The 16,997-nt window shown below is 37.1% G+C and overlaps 1 protein-coding gene across 3 annotated transcripts in view; it reads left to right on the forward strand.

Annotated features, from left to right (window-relative positions):
* PIK3CB (phosphatidylinositol-4,5-bisphosphate 3-kinase catalytic subunit beta) overlaps positions 1-16,997 on the forward strand; it is a 187,632-nt gene that overhangs the window by 112,962 nt on the left and 57,673 nt on the right. For all 3 annotated transcript variants that reach the window (XM_030816749.1, XM_030816751.1, XM_030816752.1), the window contains 3 exons: positions 8,408-8,659; positions 10,811-10,907; positions 15,770-15,900. In XM_030816749.1, the coding sequence (XP_030672609.1) occupies positions 8,408-8,659; positions 10,811-10,907; positions 15,770-15,900 (480 nt within the window). The remainder of the gene's footprint in view (positions 1-8,407; positions 8,660-10,810; positions 10,908-15,769; positions 15,901-16,997) is intronic.

A 16,997-nucleotide genomic window follows, 5' to 3' on the forward strand; every position in this document is an offset into this window, starting at 1 on the left:
TGCTTCTTTTTTTTTAATGGGAGATTCTAAATTCAGAGAACAAAATTTTTAAATTCAGAGAACAAAATTTTTAGCATCATTGTAAAGTTGGGTCTTTTTTCCTACTCTTGTTTCTTTCTAGTGATTTGTCAACTTTAATAATTTTGGTAAATTACACAGAGATTTCTCAAGCAGAACTAATCTTAATGACTTGGCCTGAAATAAATCATACTTTGACTATTAAATAATGATACTTATTTTCAACAAATTTTTTCAGAATGTGCAGGGTCTTTTTTTTTTTTTTAATTGTCACCATGCTCAAGTTAGATTAGTTCTTTATTGTTATTCTTTCCCAGATCACATTCTTTGTTGTGGCTGTTCACACAGGTGGTATGGGACTTTTTTTAGCCCATTATAATTTAGGGTTTTTTTTTTTTTTTGAGCTTTTATAGCAGCTCATCCCTAATTCTACTTCATTTCCTATACCTGAGTTTTGCCAGAAGTTTTTGGATGCAGTTATAACTAGCATTCTGTTTTGTTTTGTTTTTAAATACTAGCGAACATTTATTGAGCCTTTATTATATGGTGGGGACTTGTTTGTCTTTATTTCTCAATGTCTTTATCACCAGAACACTGAAAAATAATCATTTGTAAAATTCATAATTTTCTGCATAAACTATATTTAAATGCCATATTAAAAAGGTGACAAATTCAGGTAAGATTATCGAGAGTAAGAATTGAATACCATTTTTATCCTGATATTCCTATCTTATAACCTCCCATACAACAGATGCAAAATATATTTTATGTATGTTTTGTTTTATTTATGATTTACCAAATCTCATTTTACAGATTATTTGAGGTGAACCTACACACACAGTCTCTGTGTGTGTGTGTGTGTGTGTGTGTGTGTGTCTTACATAGCACATACAATATACACAGTTTTGACTTTAAAAAAAATAGGGGATAGTTAGTTGACAGGAAATAAAAAAAAAAAACACCCAGTGGCAAGATTCCTAGTAGGTATGTGTATAATATTAGATCCTGTATAATTAATTGCTTGATGTGGGCTACATATTTGGCTGTCTGCTTGCCCTACACCTAGTGGACAAGGCAAAGAGAAAACATGATCAGTTATAATATTCAGAATCTCATAAGATAAAACAAACTAGTTATTTATGAGTTTGTAGCATATTTCAATACTGTAAATTGAGAGAAATATGCTTAGGGAATCCTTATGAATGAGACACAGTGAGTAATGTAGTGAGCACCAGCACCTCTGACAACATCATACTACAGTAGGCAAAATAATGCTTCTCATCTCTCTTATAATGTCTTTCACTAGGTAGACATAAAATATAATATTGACAGTGTAATCTGGAAAAAGTCATTCTAGAAGAGAGACCAAATTTATTCAGTCTTAGTACTGTATTCAGCCATTTGATGGCTTATCTTTAATTGAATAATATTTGGACTCCCTAAATAAATATTGTGTATTTTTCAGGAAATTCTGTATGCATATTTTTATTCAAAACTGGATTTGGGAAAGATTAGGCAGTGGAGACTTTGTTGTGTTCATTTAAAGTCAAATAAGATCAAAGTGTATATATATATATATATATATATATGTATATATGTATGCACACATGGATCATCAACTGAGCCTAGAGTGACATTAAATCATCATGGCCGTGCCCAGTGGCTCATGCCTGTAATCCCAGCACTTTGGGAGGCAGAGACAAATGGAACACCTGAGGTCAGGAGTTGGAGACCAGCATGACCAACATGGTGAAACCCCATCTCTACTAAAAATACAAAAAAATTAGCCAGGTGTGGTGGTGGGAGCTTATAATCCCAGCTACTCGGGAGGCTGAGGCAGGAGAATTGCTTGAACCCAGAAGGCGGATGTTGCAGTGGGCCGAGATCATGCCATTGCACTCCAGCGTGGGCAACGAGAGCAAAACTCTGTCTCAAAAAAAAAAAAAAAAATAAGGATATGAAGTTTCTAAGCAGAAATCATGTGTGAATAGATGGCACTGCCCTCTCCCCCACTCACCTTTCATGAAGATGTGTGGAATGTTAGTTGCCTATGAAATCACTTTCATATTCCCAAAAAGTAGCTTAAACAGGGCTTTAAAATTTTTTTGTAGTTTGCAGGCTTATTATCTCTCTGGAGAGTAAATGGTAATAGAAATTTTGAGCAGTAAAAGGTAAGAAATCTTATAGTAACAAAATAGTTTTTTCTTTATTTTCTTTCTTTCCTTTCTTTTCTTTCTTTTTCTGAATGAGGCAGGGTCTTGCTCTGTCACCCAGGCTGGCGTGCAGTGGCACAATCTATGCTCACTGCAACCTATGCCTCTAGGGCTCAGGCAATCCTCCCATGTCAGCCTCCTGAGTAGCTGTGACTACAGGTGCACACCACCACACCTGACTAATTTTTGTATTTTTTTGTAGAGATGGGCTTTTGCTATGTTGCCCAGGCTGGTCTTGAACTCCTGTGCTCAAGGGATCTGCCTGCCTTGGCTTCCCAAAGTGCTGGGATTACAGGTGTAAGCCACCTCACCCAGCCTGAAATAGTAATTTTACATTTGAAAACAGTCATGGTGCTGGTCTGCCTGAAAACGTTTGGAATGGAGAGGAGGCAGGTGATTAGGTTTATCCAAGATACAGACTTCCAGATGAGTGTGATGGGAGAGAGGCACTTGAAGATAATTTTGGTGAGAGTGAAGGCAGACAAAACTATTAGAGAAGCAGGGAGAAAGAGGTGTTGGTTGTTGAAATAGAGGTCTTAGTGATGGCTACAAAGCTTTCCTTTGGGAATGTATTAACAGTAAGTTGGAATTGGGGTGGGAAGTGGTTGGAAACTGAGATTTAATAATTAGTGATTTGGAGGTGCTAGGGTGTGGTGAAGTCAAATTCAGCGTGGCATCGTGGGATTGTGTGGTTGAAGGGAAGGAGAGAAGTACCTAGTTGGAGATTTTTAGGTCAAGGAACTCAGAAGTCAGATGGGTTGTTTGCCTCAGGCATGCGGACCCTGCATCAACACCTCTTAGTGATTTTCTTTTCACTTAGTCGTCTTCAGATCTTGGAAAGCAATTACTGGTATCTTCTTTGTCAGAAACTTGAAAAAGTGCACCACCTTTGCTTGATTCCCAAGCTTTTTTTTCTAGCCTAGATATTTCTTCAGGTCTCATTTTCTATTTTCACACTGTACATACACATTTCTTCCCCTACCCGCCCCCCTTATTTTTTGTCAGTGTTTGCAGAGCAGATTGGGAGTTTATATGAATTTAGTTTAAATGAATGGATTTAGGCTAAATGTTGAGTATATAATGTCATACAGAATTTTTGGTAATGTGTTTAAAGCTGTGAAATTGATTATTTCTTCAGCCTTGAAAGACTTCTCTGGAGATGATACAGAGCTGATACAGACATTGATGATGGGGCTGTTTCTTAACTGCTCAGTAGAAAATAATTGTTGTATGGTTCTTATAGGCAACTAAACTTTTATTTAGAGAAACAAAGTAATTGGGAATATGAGAAGTGAAGTGTGTCTTAATATGCCTTCACTTATTCCTGTTCTTTCTAGTGTTCTATTTTAGCTGTTTAAAATACCACGCTAGACCGGTATTAAAGGCTCATACCTTTACTCCCATCACTTTTGGAGCCAAGTTGGGCAGATCACTTGAGCTCAGGAGTTTGAGACCAGCCTGGCCAACATGGCGAAACCCTGTCTTTACTAAAAATACAAAAATTAGCCAGGCATGGTGGTATGCACCTGTAATCCCAGCTACTTGGGAGGCTGAGGTGGGAGGATCACTTGAACCTGGGAGATGGATGTTGCAGTTAGTTGAGATCATGCCACTGCACTGCAGCCTGGGTGACAGAGTGAGACCTCATCTCAAAAAAAAAAAAAAATACTGAGCTAATGTAAGTTTCTCATAAGTTAAATACTTTGCATATAGCATATAAGGTAGATATAAAGATTTTCTAAAAGTGCTGTTGTGTAAATCTTTCTTCATAATTTTCTTTAGTTCATAGTCTTTAGAAACTAAAAATGAAAGTGCCCAGGCTTTTTGACTAGTTTCTGGGAACACAGGGAAATACCATTTAAAGTAGTTCAGAGACATGGACTTAAAGAAAGATTGCTTAAGGGTGTAACTACTTAATCCTGAAACTGCCTGCTTAAAGAGAGAGAAAAAAACCCAAATGGTTGTTTTAAAAAATAATATCTAATACAAAAATAGGCATATAGACCAATGGAACAGAATAAAGAGCCCAGAAATAAGGCTGCACACCTACGACCATCTGATCTTCAACAAAGTTGACAAAAACAAGTAGTGGGGAAAAGACTCCCTATTCAATAAATGGTGCTGGAATAACTGGCAAGCCATATGTAGACGATTGAAGCTGGACCCCTTCCTTACACCATAAACAAAAGTCAACTCAAGGTGGATTAAAGACTTAATGTAAATGTACACTTACATTTACTTTAAATGTAAAACCTCAAACTATAAAAACCCTGGAAGACAACCTAGGCAGTACCATCCTACACTTAGGAATGGGCAAACATTTTATGACAAAGACACCAAAAGCAATCACAACAAAAGCAAAAATTGACAAGTGGGATCTAACTAAACTTAAGAGCTTCTGCAGAACCAAAGAACCTATCAACAGAGTAAACAGCCTACAGAATGGGAGAAAATATTTGCAAACTATGCATCAGACAAAGGTCTATTAGCCAATATCTATAAGGAATTTAAGCAAATTTATAAGAAAAAAACATTAAAAGTGGGCAAAGGACATGAACAGACACTTTTCAAAAGAAGACATACATGCGGCCAACAAGCATATGAAAAAAAGCTCAATGTCACTGATCGTTAGAGAAATGCAAATCAAAACCACAGTGAGATACCTTCTCACACCAGTCAGAATGGCTATTAAAAAGTCAAAAAATAAGAGATGCTGGTGAGGTTGTGGAGAACACTTACACACTGCTGGTGGGAGTGTAAATTAGTTCAACCATTGTAAAAAGCAGTATGGCAATTCCTTAAAAAACTAAAAGCAGAACTACCGTTTGACCCATCAATCCTATTACTGGGTGTATACCCAGAGGAATAGAAATCATTCTACCATAAAGACACATGCATGCGAATGTTCATTGCAGCACTAATCACAATTGCAAAGATGTGGAATTAACCTAAATGCCCATCAGTGACAGATTGGATAAAGAAAATATGGTACATACTCACCATGGAGTACTGTGCAGCCATAAAAAAGAATGAGATCATGTCTTTAGGGAACATGGGTGGAGCTGGAGGCTATTATCCTTAGCAAACTTATGCAGAAATAGAAAAACAAATGCCACATGTTCTCACTTATAAGGAAGCTAAATGATGAGAACTTATGAACACAAAGAAGGAAGCAACAGACACTGGAGTCTACATGAGGGTGAAGAGGGGAGGAGGGAGAAGAGCAGAAAAGATAACTATTGGGTACTAGGCTTAATACCTAGATGATGAAATAATCTATACAACAAACCCCTGTGACCCCAGCTTACCTATGTAACGAACCTTCACATGTACCCCCAAACCTAAAATGAAAGTTTAAAAAAAATACCAAAAAAATTTCTATTTTAATTCATGGTTTCATTTAATGAGTTTTGGATTGACTGTGGCCATTTTGCTGTTATGTCTGTATATAAGGTCTTACATTTGGACATTCAGCCATTTTATAATACTTTCTGGGCTATTTAAAAATATTTAAAGGTAACATTATATAAAATAAAATCAAAGATCATTGATTTTTAATATTTGTCCCCCTTTAATCAGAGGGGACAACAATCACCAATATTCCAGCTATCTACTATAAACTACTTCTTTTTCTTTTTTTTTTGAGACAGCGTCTCACTCTGTCGCCCAGGCTGGAGTGCAGTGGCGCAATCTCGGCTCACTGCAACCTCTGCCTCCCAGGTTCAAGCAATTCTCCTGCCTCAGCCTCCTGAGTAGCTGGGACTACAGGCATGTGCCACCATGCCCAGCTAATTTTTGTATTTTTAGTAGAGACCGAGTTTTACCATGTTGGCCAGGATGGTCTCGATCTCTTGACCTCGTGATCCACCTGCCTCGGCCTCCCAAAGTGCTGGGATTACAGGCATGAGCCACCGTGCCCAGCCTGTAAACTACTTTTATTTGTATTCTTCACACAGTTTACAAGGTGAACATGCTTTTTTCTTTTTTTTTTTTTTTTTGAGACACAATCTTTCTCTGTCGCCCAGGCTGGAGTGTAGTGGTGCAGTCTTGGCTCACTGCAACCCGCCTCCTGGGTTCAAGTGATTCTCCTGCCTCAGCCTCCCGAGTAGCTGGGATTACAGGTGCTCTCTACCACACCCGGCTAATTTTTGTATTTTTAGTAGAGATGGTGTTCCACCATGTTGGCCAGGCTGGTCTTGAACTCTTGACCTCAAGTGATCCACCCGCCCCAGCCTCCCAAAATGCTGGGATTACAGGTGTGAGCCACTGCACCTGGCCATGCTTTTGATAGTATTTTGCTATAGTATAGTATTTTGATGGTATTTTGTGTTATACTGTTTTTCATTTAAGGTTACATCATAAATCAACTTTTTCTTTGTATACAGCATAGACTTCATGATGAATCAAAAGTAGGAGACAGAGGTGACTGAGTAGCTGCTGGTACCATTGTCACTGTGGTAGAAAGAACATGAGTGATTATGGTTAGTTAGCTTCTAAGGTAGATTTTTGTTTGAGTTTGATTTGAGAGAGACTTCCACAGGTTTATAGCCTGCTGGAGGAAGATTTTTCCAATGCAGAGGAGCAAAGGAGTAACATCTCAGTACTTGGGGAGCTGGAGCAATATGGGACGAGGAGACTTGAAGGATTACGCCTTTTTCTGGAGTTGAAGGGAATTAGGTCATGTGTTCAGATGTAAATTCCTAGTGACCTGAGGATTTACTGCAACTACTTTTAGTATCCTTTGTAACCCGTTACTTGAATATTTATCATTTATAATAATCCATCTGCGTTTAGAATAACCAATTTTTTTCTTTTAGCTTAATTTTTTTTCAAAAGAAAAGTTTCAAATATACACAAAAGTAGAATAGTATAATGAACCTCCATGAACCCATCATCCAGATTCAAGTTATTCTGATAGCTTTTTAATAATATTTCTTTAGCTCTTAATCATTTAAAAGTATTTAACTCTCTAATCCATCTGTGCTTATTTTGCTGGAATTAGATAAAAGAATATTATTTATTAAGTCAGTCATCTTTTTTTACTATATTATGATATGTCTGGCCTACTAACCTACAGTTTTATTTATGCCAGCATAATATAGTTTTAATTATTTTAATAGGTTTTAAACCCATAATTATATTATAAATATTTATAATTAAATTTGCTGATTACATCAGTATTAAAATTTTATATTACTGTTTGAATATATTTTAATATCTATAGATGAAGTATGTGGATATTCTTGGGTATTTATCTTCCTTTTCAAATATTGGCATGGTAACTCTTAACTAGCCAGAAAAGCTTTTGTTGATAAGCTTTTGAAAAATGAAAGATAAGCCTAAGCAATTCCACATATGTATTCATTTGTTTAGTAAATATTTATTGAGTAATATTGTGTGCTAGTATCACATCTGAATGAACTGGTATAAAAACTTTGACCTTAAAAGTGTATCACTGGGTCAATCTCTGTGTTTTACTACTGTTTTTAGCTCTACTTTCTCCCTGACTTTTAAAGTGGTGATAATTAGGTCATATCTTTTAAAAAACTGCAAATGAGTAGAATTGTCTGGGACATCTTACACATGCCCTGCATCACTCTGGCCCCAGGCCTTTAGGGAAAAACAAAGGACAGTGATATATAGGATAATCATAGATATGGATGGAATATCTTTTGTTAGCTCTTGACTTAGTATGACAAATTCATAAGTTATTTAGATGTAGAAAGAAACTTTGGAGCCATCTCATCCATTCATTCTTTCCTACACATAGAGAAGGGTAAGACAAGACCTCAAGTAAATGAAGTCAGTGAGTAAGCATATGATAGTATGCTTATACTTACTGTCATGGTTTCTTTAGACTTGTTTAAACCATTGAGCACCCTGGCATTTGGGCCAATATGTGATTTTATAGCTGGTTTACTTAGCAAGTGAAAAACAGATTAGACTAACTGTAGTTAGTCTATACAGTTAGAACAATATACTGGTTAATTACAGTCTAGTGGTTCTGTAGACAAGTAGGCTTTCTAAAACTTGGCATGTTTCTTCTTCCAGTACGTTCCTTCCTTCTCCAAAATAAAGATGTTTTTAGTGTAGAAACAAACAAACAAACAAAAAGAGATGTTTTTCGTGGTACAGTATTCCTGACTTTGTTTTTGTTTTTGTCTGCTTCATTACAGGTTCATGTCAGGGCTGGTCTTTTTCATGGTACTGAGCTCCTGTGTAAAACCATCGTAAGCTCAGAGGTATCAGGGAAAAATGATCATATTTGGAATGAACCACTGGAATTTGATATTAATATTTGTGACTTACCACGAATGGCTCGATTATGTTTTGCTGTTTATGCAGTTTTGGATAAAGTAAAAACGAAGAAATCAACGAAAACTATTAATCCCTCTAAATATCAGACCATCAGGAAAGCTGGAAAAGTGGTAATGATACACCAACTTCTGAGGATTGTTTTATATAACGGAATAATTTTAAGACTGTTTGAAATAATTGAGTAATATAAGTTAAATTATATTAGGTAACTTTGATCCTTAAAAACTGATTTTAAGAAGATAAGAAATTTCCATGTTTATATCTTTAGATTTATGTTCATGCATTTATTTATGTTTATGTTCGTGCATTTTTTTTGTAATCTTGCTCCTTCTACCATGGATTTTCTTTTGGCAGATTTATTTTATAAGTGTTTTATTACATATGTAATACTTTTAAGAAGATATGAAGAATGATGATGTTTGAAAAATTTACAGCTCTGCAGTCTTTCAACTGAAATTTCATGTGACAGATATGTTTAAGAATTCAGAATTTTGTGCATTTTAGAAAGATCATTGGTCATAACTGACTCAACATATCTTGTGGGGTCTGGGGCATAAAATGTGTCATCAAACATGTTAATATTTGGAGTGAAATATATGAATATTCACACTAAATGTGACTATCATTAGCTTTTTGTTATCTCTGGCCACTTTTTGCTGTCACATGAGCTATGAACAAACCTTCAGTTTTTAGAGCTTCTTGGATTTTGAAATTATGAATATAAGAGGATGGACCTGTTGTCATACTTTCATCTTTCATGTTATGTTTTCAGTCAAATGTTTCACTTTCTTCTTGCTTTTTGAAAGCTTTTTGGTGGGGACAGGGACATTAATTTTATACGTTTTTAAAATCTTGTTACTATATTTATCTATATATTAATTTGTGTTATTTTATTCTTTTTTTCTTTTGAGACAGAGTCTTCCACTGTCGCCTGGGCTGGAGTGCAATGGCACGATCTCGGCTCACTGCACCGTCCGCCTCCTGGGATCAAGCGATTCTCCTGCTTCAGCTTCCTGAGTAAATGGGGTTACAGGCACCGGTTACCACACTCAGCTAATTTTTTGTATTTTTTGTAGAAACAGGGTTTCACATGTTGGCCAGGCTGGTCTTGAACTCCTGACCTCATGATTCACCCACCTCAGCCTCCCAAAGTGCTGGGATTACAGGTGTGGCCATTGCGCCTGGCCGTGTTCTTTTATTCTTAACATGGAAATATAAGCATCTCCTCTGGTTATCATCATATAATCTTCTAAAAATAATTTTTAGGCTAAGCGCAGTGGCTCATGCCTGTAATCCCAACACTTTGGGAGGCTGAGGTGAGAGAATTGCTTGAGGACAGGAGTTGGAGACCAATCTTGGCAACATGGTGAGATCCTGTCTCCAAAAAGAAAAAAATACCCTAAAAGTAAAATAACTTCTAATGACTAAAAAGTCACAGAAGCGTTAGTTCCTTAGTATTTTTTTCTTCCCTGATGTAGAATTATCCTCAAAGTGTTTGATTATAAGATTTTTGATACACTATGGCAAAATTAATCTATTTAAATGTTTGTATAAAAGTCCTATCAGCTCAATGCCTCCTTTTTAGAGATATATTTATATGCCTAGAGACATTATCTCCTTCCATACTGAGATTTATGTAGGTTGAAAGCTCTTAAAACACGTATTCTGATATTATACGTAGTTTCTTGGATTATTAAGAATTTCTCATTTTGGCTGGGTGTGATGGCTCACACCTGTAATTCCAACACTTTAAGAGGCTTAGGTAGGTGGATCACCTGAGGTCAGCAGTTTGAGACCAGTCTGGCCTACATGGCAAAACCCCGTCTCCACTAAAAGACAAAAATTAGCTGGGTGTGGTGGCGGGTGCCTGTAATTCCAGCTACTCAGGAGGCTGAGGCAGGAGAATCTCTTGAACTTGGGAGGCGGAGGTTGCAGTGAGCCGAGATCGTGCCACCACTCCAGCCTGGGTGACAGAGTGGGACTCCGTCTCAAAAAAAAAAAATCATCTTCACAAGGCTTTTTAGTCCATATTCTATTTCGTTCATATACTATTTATTATGAAATGTTAATTGGGTTTTAAGGTTCTTCTTAAACATAATAAAGATAGTGCGCATTTTTCTATGTATATCTTGTTCTCATTTTAGAAGATTATTTTGGAAATCATCCAGAACTTTCTAGAACTAACATTATTGAAACAAAGGACATGTGCATGTTTACACCTTATTCTTAGCATATTTATGCAATGGTATCTTTTTCAACAGCATTATCCTGTAGCGTGGGTAAATACGATGGTTTTTGACTTTAAAGGACAATTGAGAACTGGAGACATAATATTACACAGCTGGTCTTCATTTCCTGGTAAGATTTACATTCTTATCCTTAATGTTAAACCATAACTGACTTTTGGCATGTGGACTAGTTAATATTTATGAATCACCATTCTTTCAATTTAATAAATAAAATTATTTTGTATTAATTATTCTAAAACAGATTTACACAAATTACTTTAATATCATCATAAAATTACTTGTTTCTGAGTAGATTTCTTTACAAATTTTGTTTTATTTTTTATTTTGTAGAGACAAGGTCTTGCTATACTGCCAAGGCTGGTCTCAAAACTCCTGGCCTCAAATGATCCTCCCAAAGTGCTAGGATTACAGGCATGAGCCACTGTTATTGGCCTGTATTTTAAATGGTTATTTTAACAAGTTAGTATTTTAAACATACTTCCAACAAATAATGTACCATTATTTTGCTAGTAACAAGTTAACTCTAGTATTAACAGATTATTCATTTAGCTCATTACAGATTGTCTGGTCTCGCCATGGGACATAACTTTTAAGTTTTGTGATGGGTAGCTTTGTCTTTAAATCTTATGCATCTCCATATTTAGGAATGAAATACACTAAACTTTTTTTTTTTTTGTGACGGAGTTTCGCCCTTGTTTCCCAGGCTGGAGTGCCATGGTGTGATCTTGGCTCACCGCAACCTCCGCCTCCCAGGTTCAAGCGATTCTCCTGCCTCAGCCTCCCTAGTAGCTGGGATTACAGGCATGTGCCACCACGTCCAGCTAATTTTGTATTTTTAGTAGAGACGGGGTTTCTCCATGTTAGTCAGGCTGGTCTGGAACTCCCGACCTCCGGTGATCCGCCCACCTCAGCCATCCCAAAGTGCTGGGATTACAGGCGTGAGCCACTGCGCCTGGCCATATTTCTGAATATATTTCTTGTTTTAATGAATGCGTGTTGCTTTCAGCATTTTTTGTAGGTTTTTTTTTCTTTTTTTTTGAGAAATTCTCCTAACGAACAGTGTCTTCTTTATAATAACCTTTGTTGCTCCTAATTGTGCTTTCTTCATGAGTAGAAGGAACATCTCTAATTAGGGAGAAATAGTAAAAACACTTTTTTTTTTTTTTTTTTTTTTTGAGACGGAGTCTCGCTCTGTCACCTTGGCTGGAGTGCAGTGGTGCAATATCCGCTCACTGCAAGCTCCACCTCCTGGGTTCACGCCATTCTCCTGCCTCAGCCTCCCCAGTAGCTGGGACTACAGGCGCCCGCCACCACACCTGGCTAATTTTTTATATTTTTAGTGGAGACGGGGTTTCACCGTGTTAGCCAGGATGATCTCGATTTCCTGACCTCGTGATCCACCCACCTCAGCCTCCCAAAGTGCTGGGATTACAGGCGTGAGCCACCGCACCCGGCCTAAAACACTTTTTCTTTAGTTGGCTTTAGCCTGAAATTTGAGGTAAATGGAGCACCTTCCACACGCTTTTATTTCTCAAATACTACTCAAAATACCCTCATCAAATGAGGTAGATGGTTTTATTTCCATTTTTACAGATAAGTGAAGCTCAGAGAAAATAAGTTAGTCTTACATAGCTGTTTCAAACCTAGGATTTGAATGAAACACTATTCAAATCTTCCCATCGGTCTATACTGCTTTCCCAAATGTTGGAATTTTTGGTGTAAATCTTACATTATAATAGTGGTTTTCTTTTTCTTTTTTCCTGTCTTTATAGTTTGTTGATATATCTAGTGAAGTTGTGAACTAATTTGAATTTGAATTTTTTAATTCATCGCTTTGTAAGTGACATTTCAAAATGTTCATGTACTAGCAGTTGTCACCTGAAAAATTACTTTTGGATAATCATTTACTGACATATCTATAAACTCTTTGCAATCTAATAGTGTGTGTGTGTATGTGTGTGTGTGTGTGTGTGTGTGTGTGTGTGTGTGTGTGTCCTTCTATTCCTATCCTCTCCAGCATGTACCTCTAACAATTTTCACTAATTATGTTATTCCCCAAATGTAGGAGAGCTGTGTATATTTGACGTATTTCTTTTTGTTTGTTTGTTTGACTCAGGGCCTCACCCTGTCACCCATGCTGGAGTGTAGTGACTTGAACACAGCTCACTGTAGCCTTGCCCTCCCGGGCTCAAGCGAGCCTCCCGTCTCAGCCCCCCGAGTAGCTGGTACTACAGGCATATGCCACCACACCTGGCTTTTTTTTTTTTGTATTTTTTGTAGAGACAGGGTTTCGCCATGTTGCCCAGGCTGGTCTCGAACTCCTGAGCTCAAGTGATTTTCACCTCCTCAGCCCCCCAAAGTGCTAGGATTATAGGCATGAGCCACTGCTCCCAGCCTATTTGACATATTTCTTAGGAGGAACTAAACTTTCACAATACAATAAAATATAGCAGCAAAATACTGTACTTTCTTGAGAATCTTAATTTAGACTCACACATGTTCTCCAGAATCACCAACCAACTTGACTAGTATTTTTAGTAAAAATTACAATTTTTGGTGGTGTTAACTTGGCATAATACTATGAACCTGACTTCCTCTCTGAGAAAATGTATGATAAAAAATAATAAATGAACACAATTAGTTCTGCATATGTCAGCTCTAGAATTGTTACATTTAACCCAGTAGGGGCAAGCAAGAAGCAAAGAAACTACAAATAATGTACCATCCAGAGTCCCTAGGTCATCATTACAAGGTATATAATCACATTTATTTTTTTTTTTCCTAACTTTCCATAATTTTTTTATGTGGACTAGGAAATACAAATGTCGATTCCTGTTTTTCTCCCTATACTTAACAAAATGACACATTCTAGATAATGTTCTGCTCCTTGCTTTATTCACCATATCTACATATCTACATATCACCATATCTTCTCTACGTATGTAGAGAACTGTTTTTTCCCCCATGCCTGGACTGTTAGATTTTTTTTTTTTTTAAGCAGAATTGTGTTCTGATAGTTCAAACAGTGCTACTGTAATGAATAACCTTGCTTATGTACAGGTGTATATCTGAGATAAATTCCTTAGAGGTGGGTTTATTGATTCAAAGAATAGATAAATTTATAATTCTTATAATTACAAATTGTTCCTCAATTTTACTCTCCATGTGTAGTATATATGAATGCCTTTTTTTTTTGCCACATATGGTGGCTCACATGTATAATCCCAATGCTTTGGGAGACTGAGGTGGGAGGATCACTTGAGTCCAGGAGATTGAGACCAGCCTGGACAACATAGTGAGACTCTGTCTCCCTATACACACAGAAAAAGAGTGCCTTTTTTTCTGACCACTTTTGAACAAGGCTAAAGGATTACCTCTATATTTGGGGCTAATAAGTACTAAAATACTAAATTTGATTTCAGTTAGGTTGCATTTGATAGGACAAAACTATAATAGTACTAGAGAGCAGAAGTATGAAACTGTAAATTGCTGAGAAATCAGCTCTAGAGTTGTATAAATTATTAGAATTGAGCCAGGTGCAGTGGTGTGTGTGCTTGTAGTCCCAGCCACTCAGGTGCTTGAGGCAGGAGGATCGTTTGGGGCTAGGAGTTTGTATCCAGCCTGGGCAATGTGGCAAGACCCTGTCTCTAAAAAACAATAAGATAAAAAAAAAAAAGAGTTGCCTCCATCCAGGTGATAATTGAGTTTGGGCTGGGTGTGATTGCTCACACCTGTAATTCCAGCACTTTTGGAGGCTGAGTTGGGTGGATCTCTTGAGCTCAGGAGTTCAAGACCAGCCGGGGCAACATGGTGAAACCCTGTCTCTACCAAAAATTAAAAAATTAGCCGGGCATGGTGGCATGCGCCTGTGGTCCCAGCTACTCAGGAAGCTAAGGCTAAGGTGGGAGGATCACTTGAGCCTGGGAGGTGGAGGTTGCAGTGAGCCAAGATCATGCCACTGCACCCCAACCTGGGTGACAGAAACCCTGTCTCAAAAAAAAAAGAAAAAAAGAAAATTGAGTCCGTGAGGTGAGAAAATATTTAAAAAGATGAACGAAGAATTAAGGAATGAAAACTTGTAAAGATTTTCCATCTTTAGGAGATAATTCTGAGTGTGCATACTTTATGAACATTAGACCTAAGTAGAGTAGAGCTGATATTTTTTTTCCTTAGGAGATACAGAGAAAACAACTGTACTACAGTCAGTATAAGAAAAGAAAAATTACTTTGGAGAGGGGAGATCTTAGATTGTACACCTAACTCTATTTTCTCATCATGAGTTTCTTATCTGTGAAATAAAAAATTTATATAATGCAAACTCCAGAGTTTTGTAACTACACTGAAATTCTAAAATCACACACACAGTTCTGTGAATTGACCATATTTAGGGTGTTGGAAAAGGAAGGAGTACCTTGAAGAAAGAAGCAGTTGGTGAGGTAAAAGGAGTGCCACTTAATGGAGTATTCCAGAGGCTACCAGAGAAGATATTTTCTGTCAGCAGTTACAGGATAATAAAGAGCATTATCATTAGATTCGATAAGAAGAATGTCATTGATGACTTAAAATACTAATTTGGTTATTGTGACAACCATGAAAACCAGATTACATGTGATTAAGAAGTCCATATATAGTGATGAGATTATAGTTTCTATGGGCCACCTAATTTTGATGGAGGGAGAGCAGTTCCAATTAAAGTCTTTTCAAGATTGAGAACTAAATTTGAATTAAGAGGTAAAGAAGCCATTCAGTTTTGTTAACTTTCTCATTTTTAAAAGATGTATGCAAACTCACACTGAAATTTTGTTCCAAGCATTAACAGAAAATTAGAGGATTACTGATAGAATTATCTGTCACACTTATGTAGTTGACATACTTCTAAGGTGATTTTCATGGGAGGAGATCCATTACAGCTTTTTTAAAGCTTAGTTTTAAAGACATTTTTTAAGAACCAAAATTATTTGCATGTTTTAGATGAACTCGAAGAGATGTTGAATCCAATGGGAACTGTTCAAACAAATCCATATACTGAAAATGCAACCGCTTTGCATGTTAAATTTCCAGAGAATAAAAAACAACCTTATTATTACCCCCCCTTCGATAAGGTAAGCTAATTATTTAAAGGACCACTATGCATGAAGTAATTGAATGATTAATTCCTCTATATATAGTTTAAGCTCTATCTGTCTCTTTCAAAGCTTCCCATACAGTGACAGCTTTGTTGAGTGGGAAGACCATGGATCAGGGAGCCTTCTTAACTCTGTTAGTTTTGGTTTTATCACTAAGTAAGAAAAGTTACCTCCAGGCCGGGCGCAGTGGCTCACGCCTATAATCCCAGCACTTTGGGAGGCTGAGGCGGGCAGATCACCTGAGGTCGGGAGTTTGAGACCAGCCTGACAAACACGGAGAAGCCTTGTCTCTACTAAAAATACAAAATTAGCTGGGCATGGTGGCACGTGCCTGTAATCCCAGCTACTCGGGAGGCTGAGCAGGAGAATCGCTTGAACCCGGGAGGCGGAGGTTGCGGTGAGCCAAGATCGTGCCATTGCATCCAGCCTGGGCAACAAAAGCAAAACTCCGTCTCAAAAAAAAAAAAAAAAAGAGAGAAAAGGCACCTCTGGAGTTCACTTTTCTTATTTATAAAATGAAGAAATCATAATTGTTCTATTTTTTAATATCTCAGGCCCTTAAAGGGCTATAAATATATTCATATGTAACTCTGAATATATAAAATGTTGTTTCAAATGTTAAAGGTATAATCACTGCTGTATTAGAATTGATACTCAAAGAACAATTGGTTTTTGTTGAATATGTCTGTTAGTGGTGCTTCCTAATGTAGTTATTTTATAGAATCTATAGTAAGGACTTCATTTCTAAATATATTTCTTTAATATACATACTGCATGTCTTGGGGATAAGGAGATTATCTAATGGGGGCTAAATATAGGGCTATGGTAATTTACATGCTAAGAGAGCTGAGCTGTCATATATTTTATCTTTAGGTTTGGCATGGTGTTTTTTGTTTTAAAAAATGGAGTGTCTCTCTGTCATCCAGGCTGGAGTGCAGTGGCACAATTATTGAGCCTCTAATTCCTTGCCTCAAGCAACTGTCCTGCCTCAGCATCCCGGGTGCTGGGATTGCAAGTGAGAGCCACTGCACCTGGTAGTGTTGATTTTTGTAAGGAAATCTTTGAACAAATTC

The sequence above is a fragment of the Nomascus leucogenys genome, chromosome 8 (assembly GCF_006542625.1).
Source record: "Nomascus leucogenys isolate Asia chromosome 8, Asia_NLE_v1, whole genome shotgun sequence".
NCBI classification, from domain to species: domain Eukaryota; kingdom Metazoa; phylum Chordata; class Mammalia; order Primates; family Hylobatidae; genus Nomascus; species Nomascus leucogenys.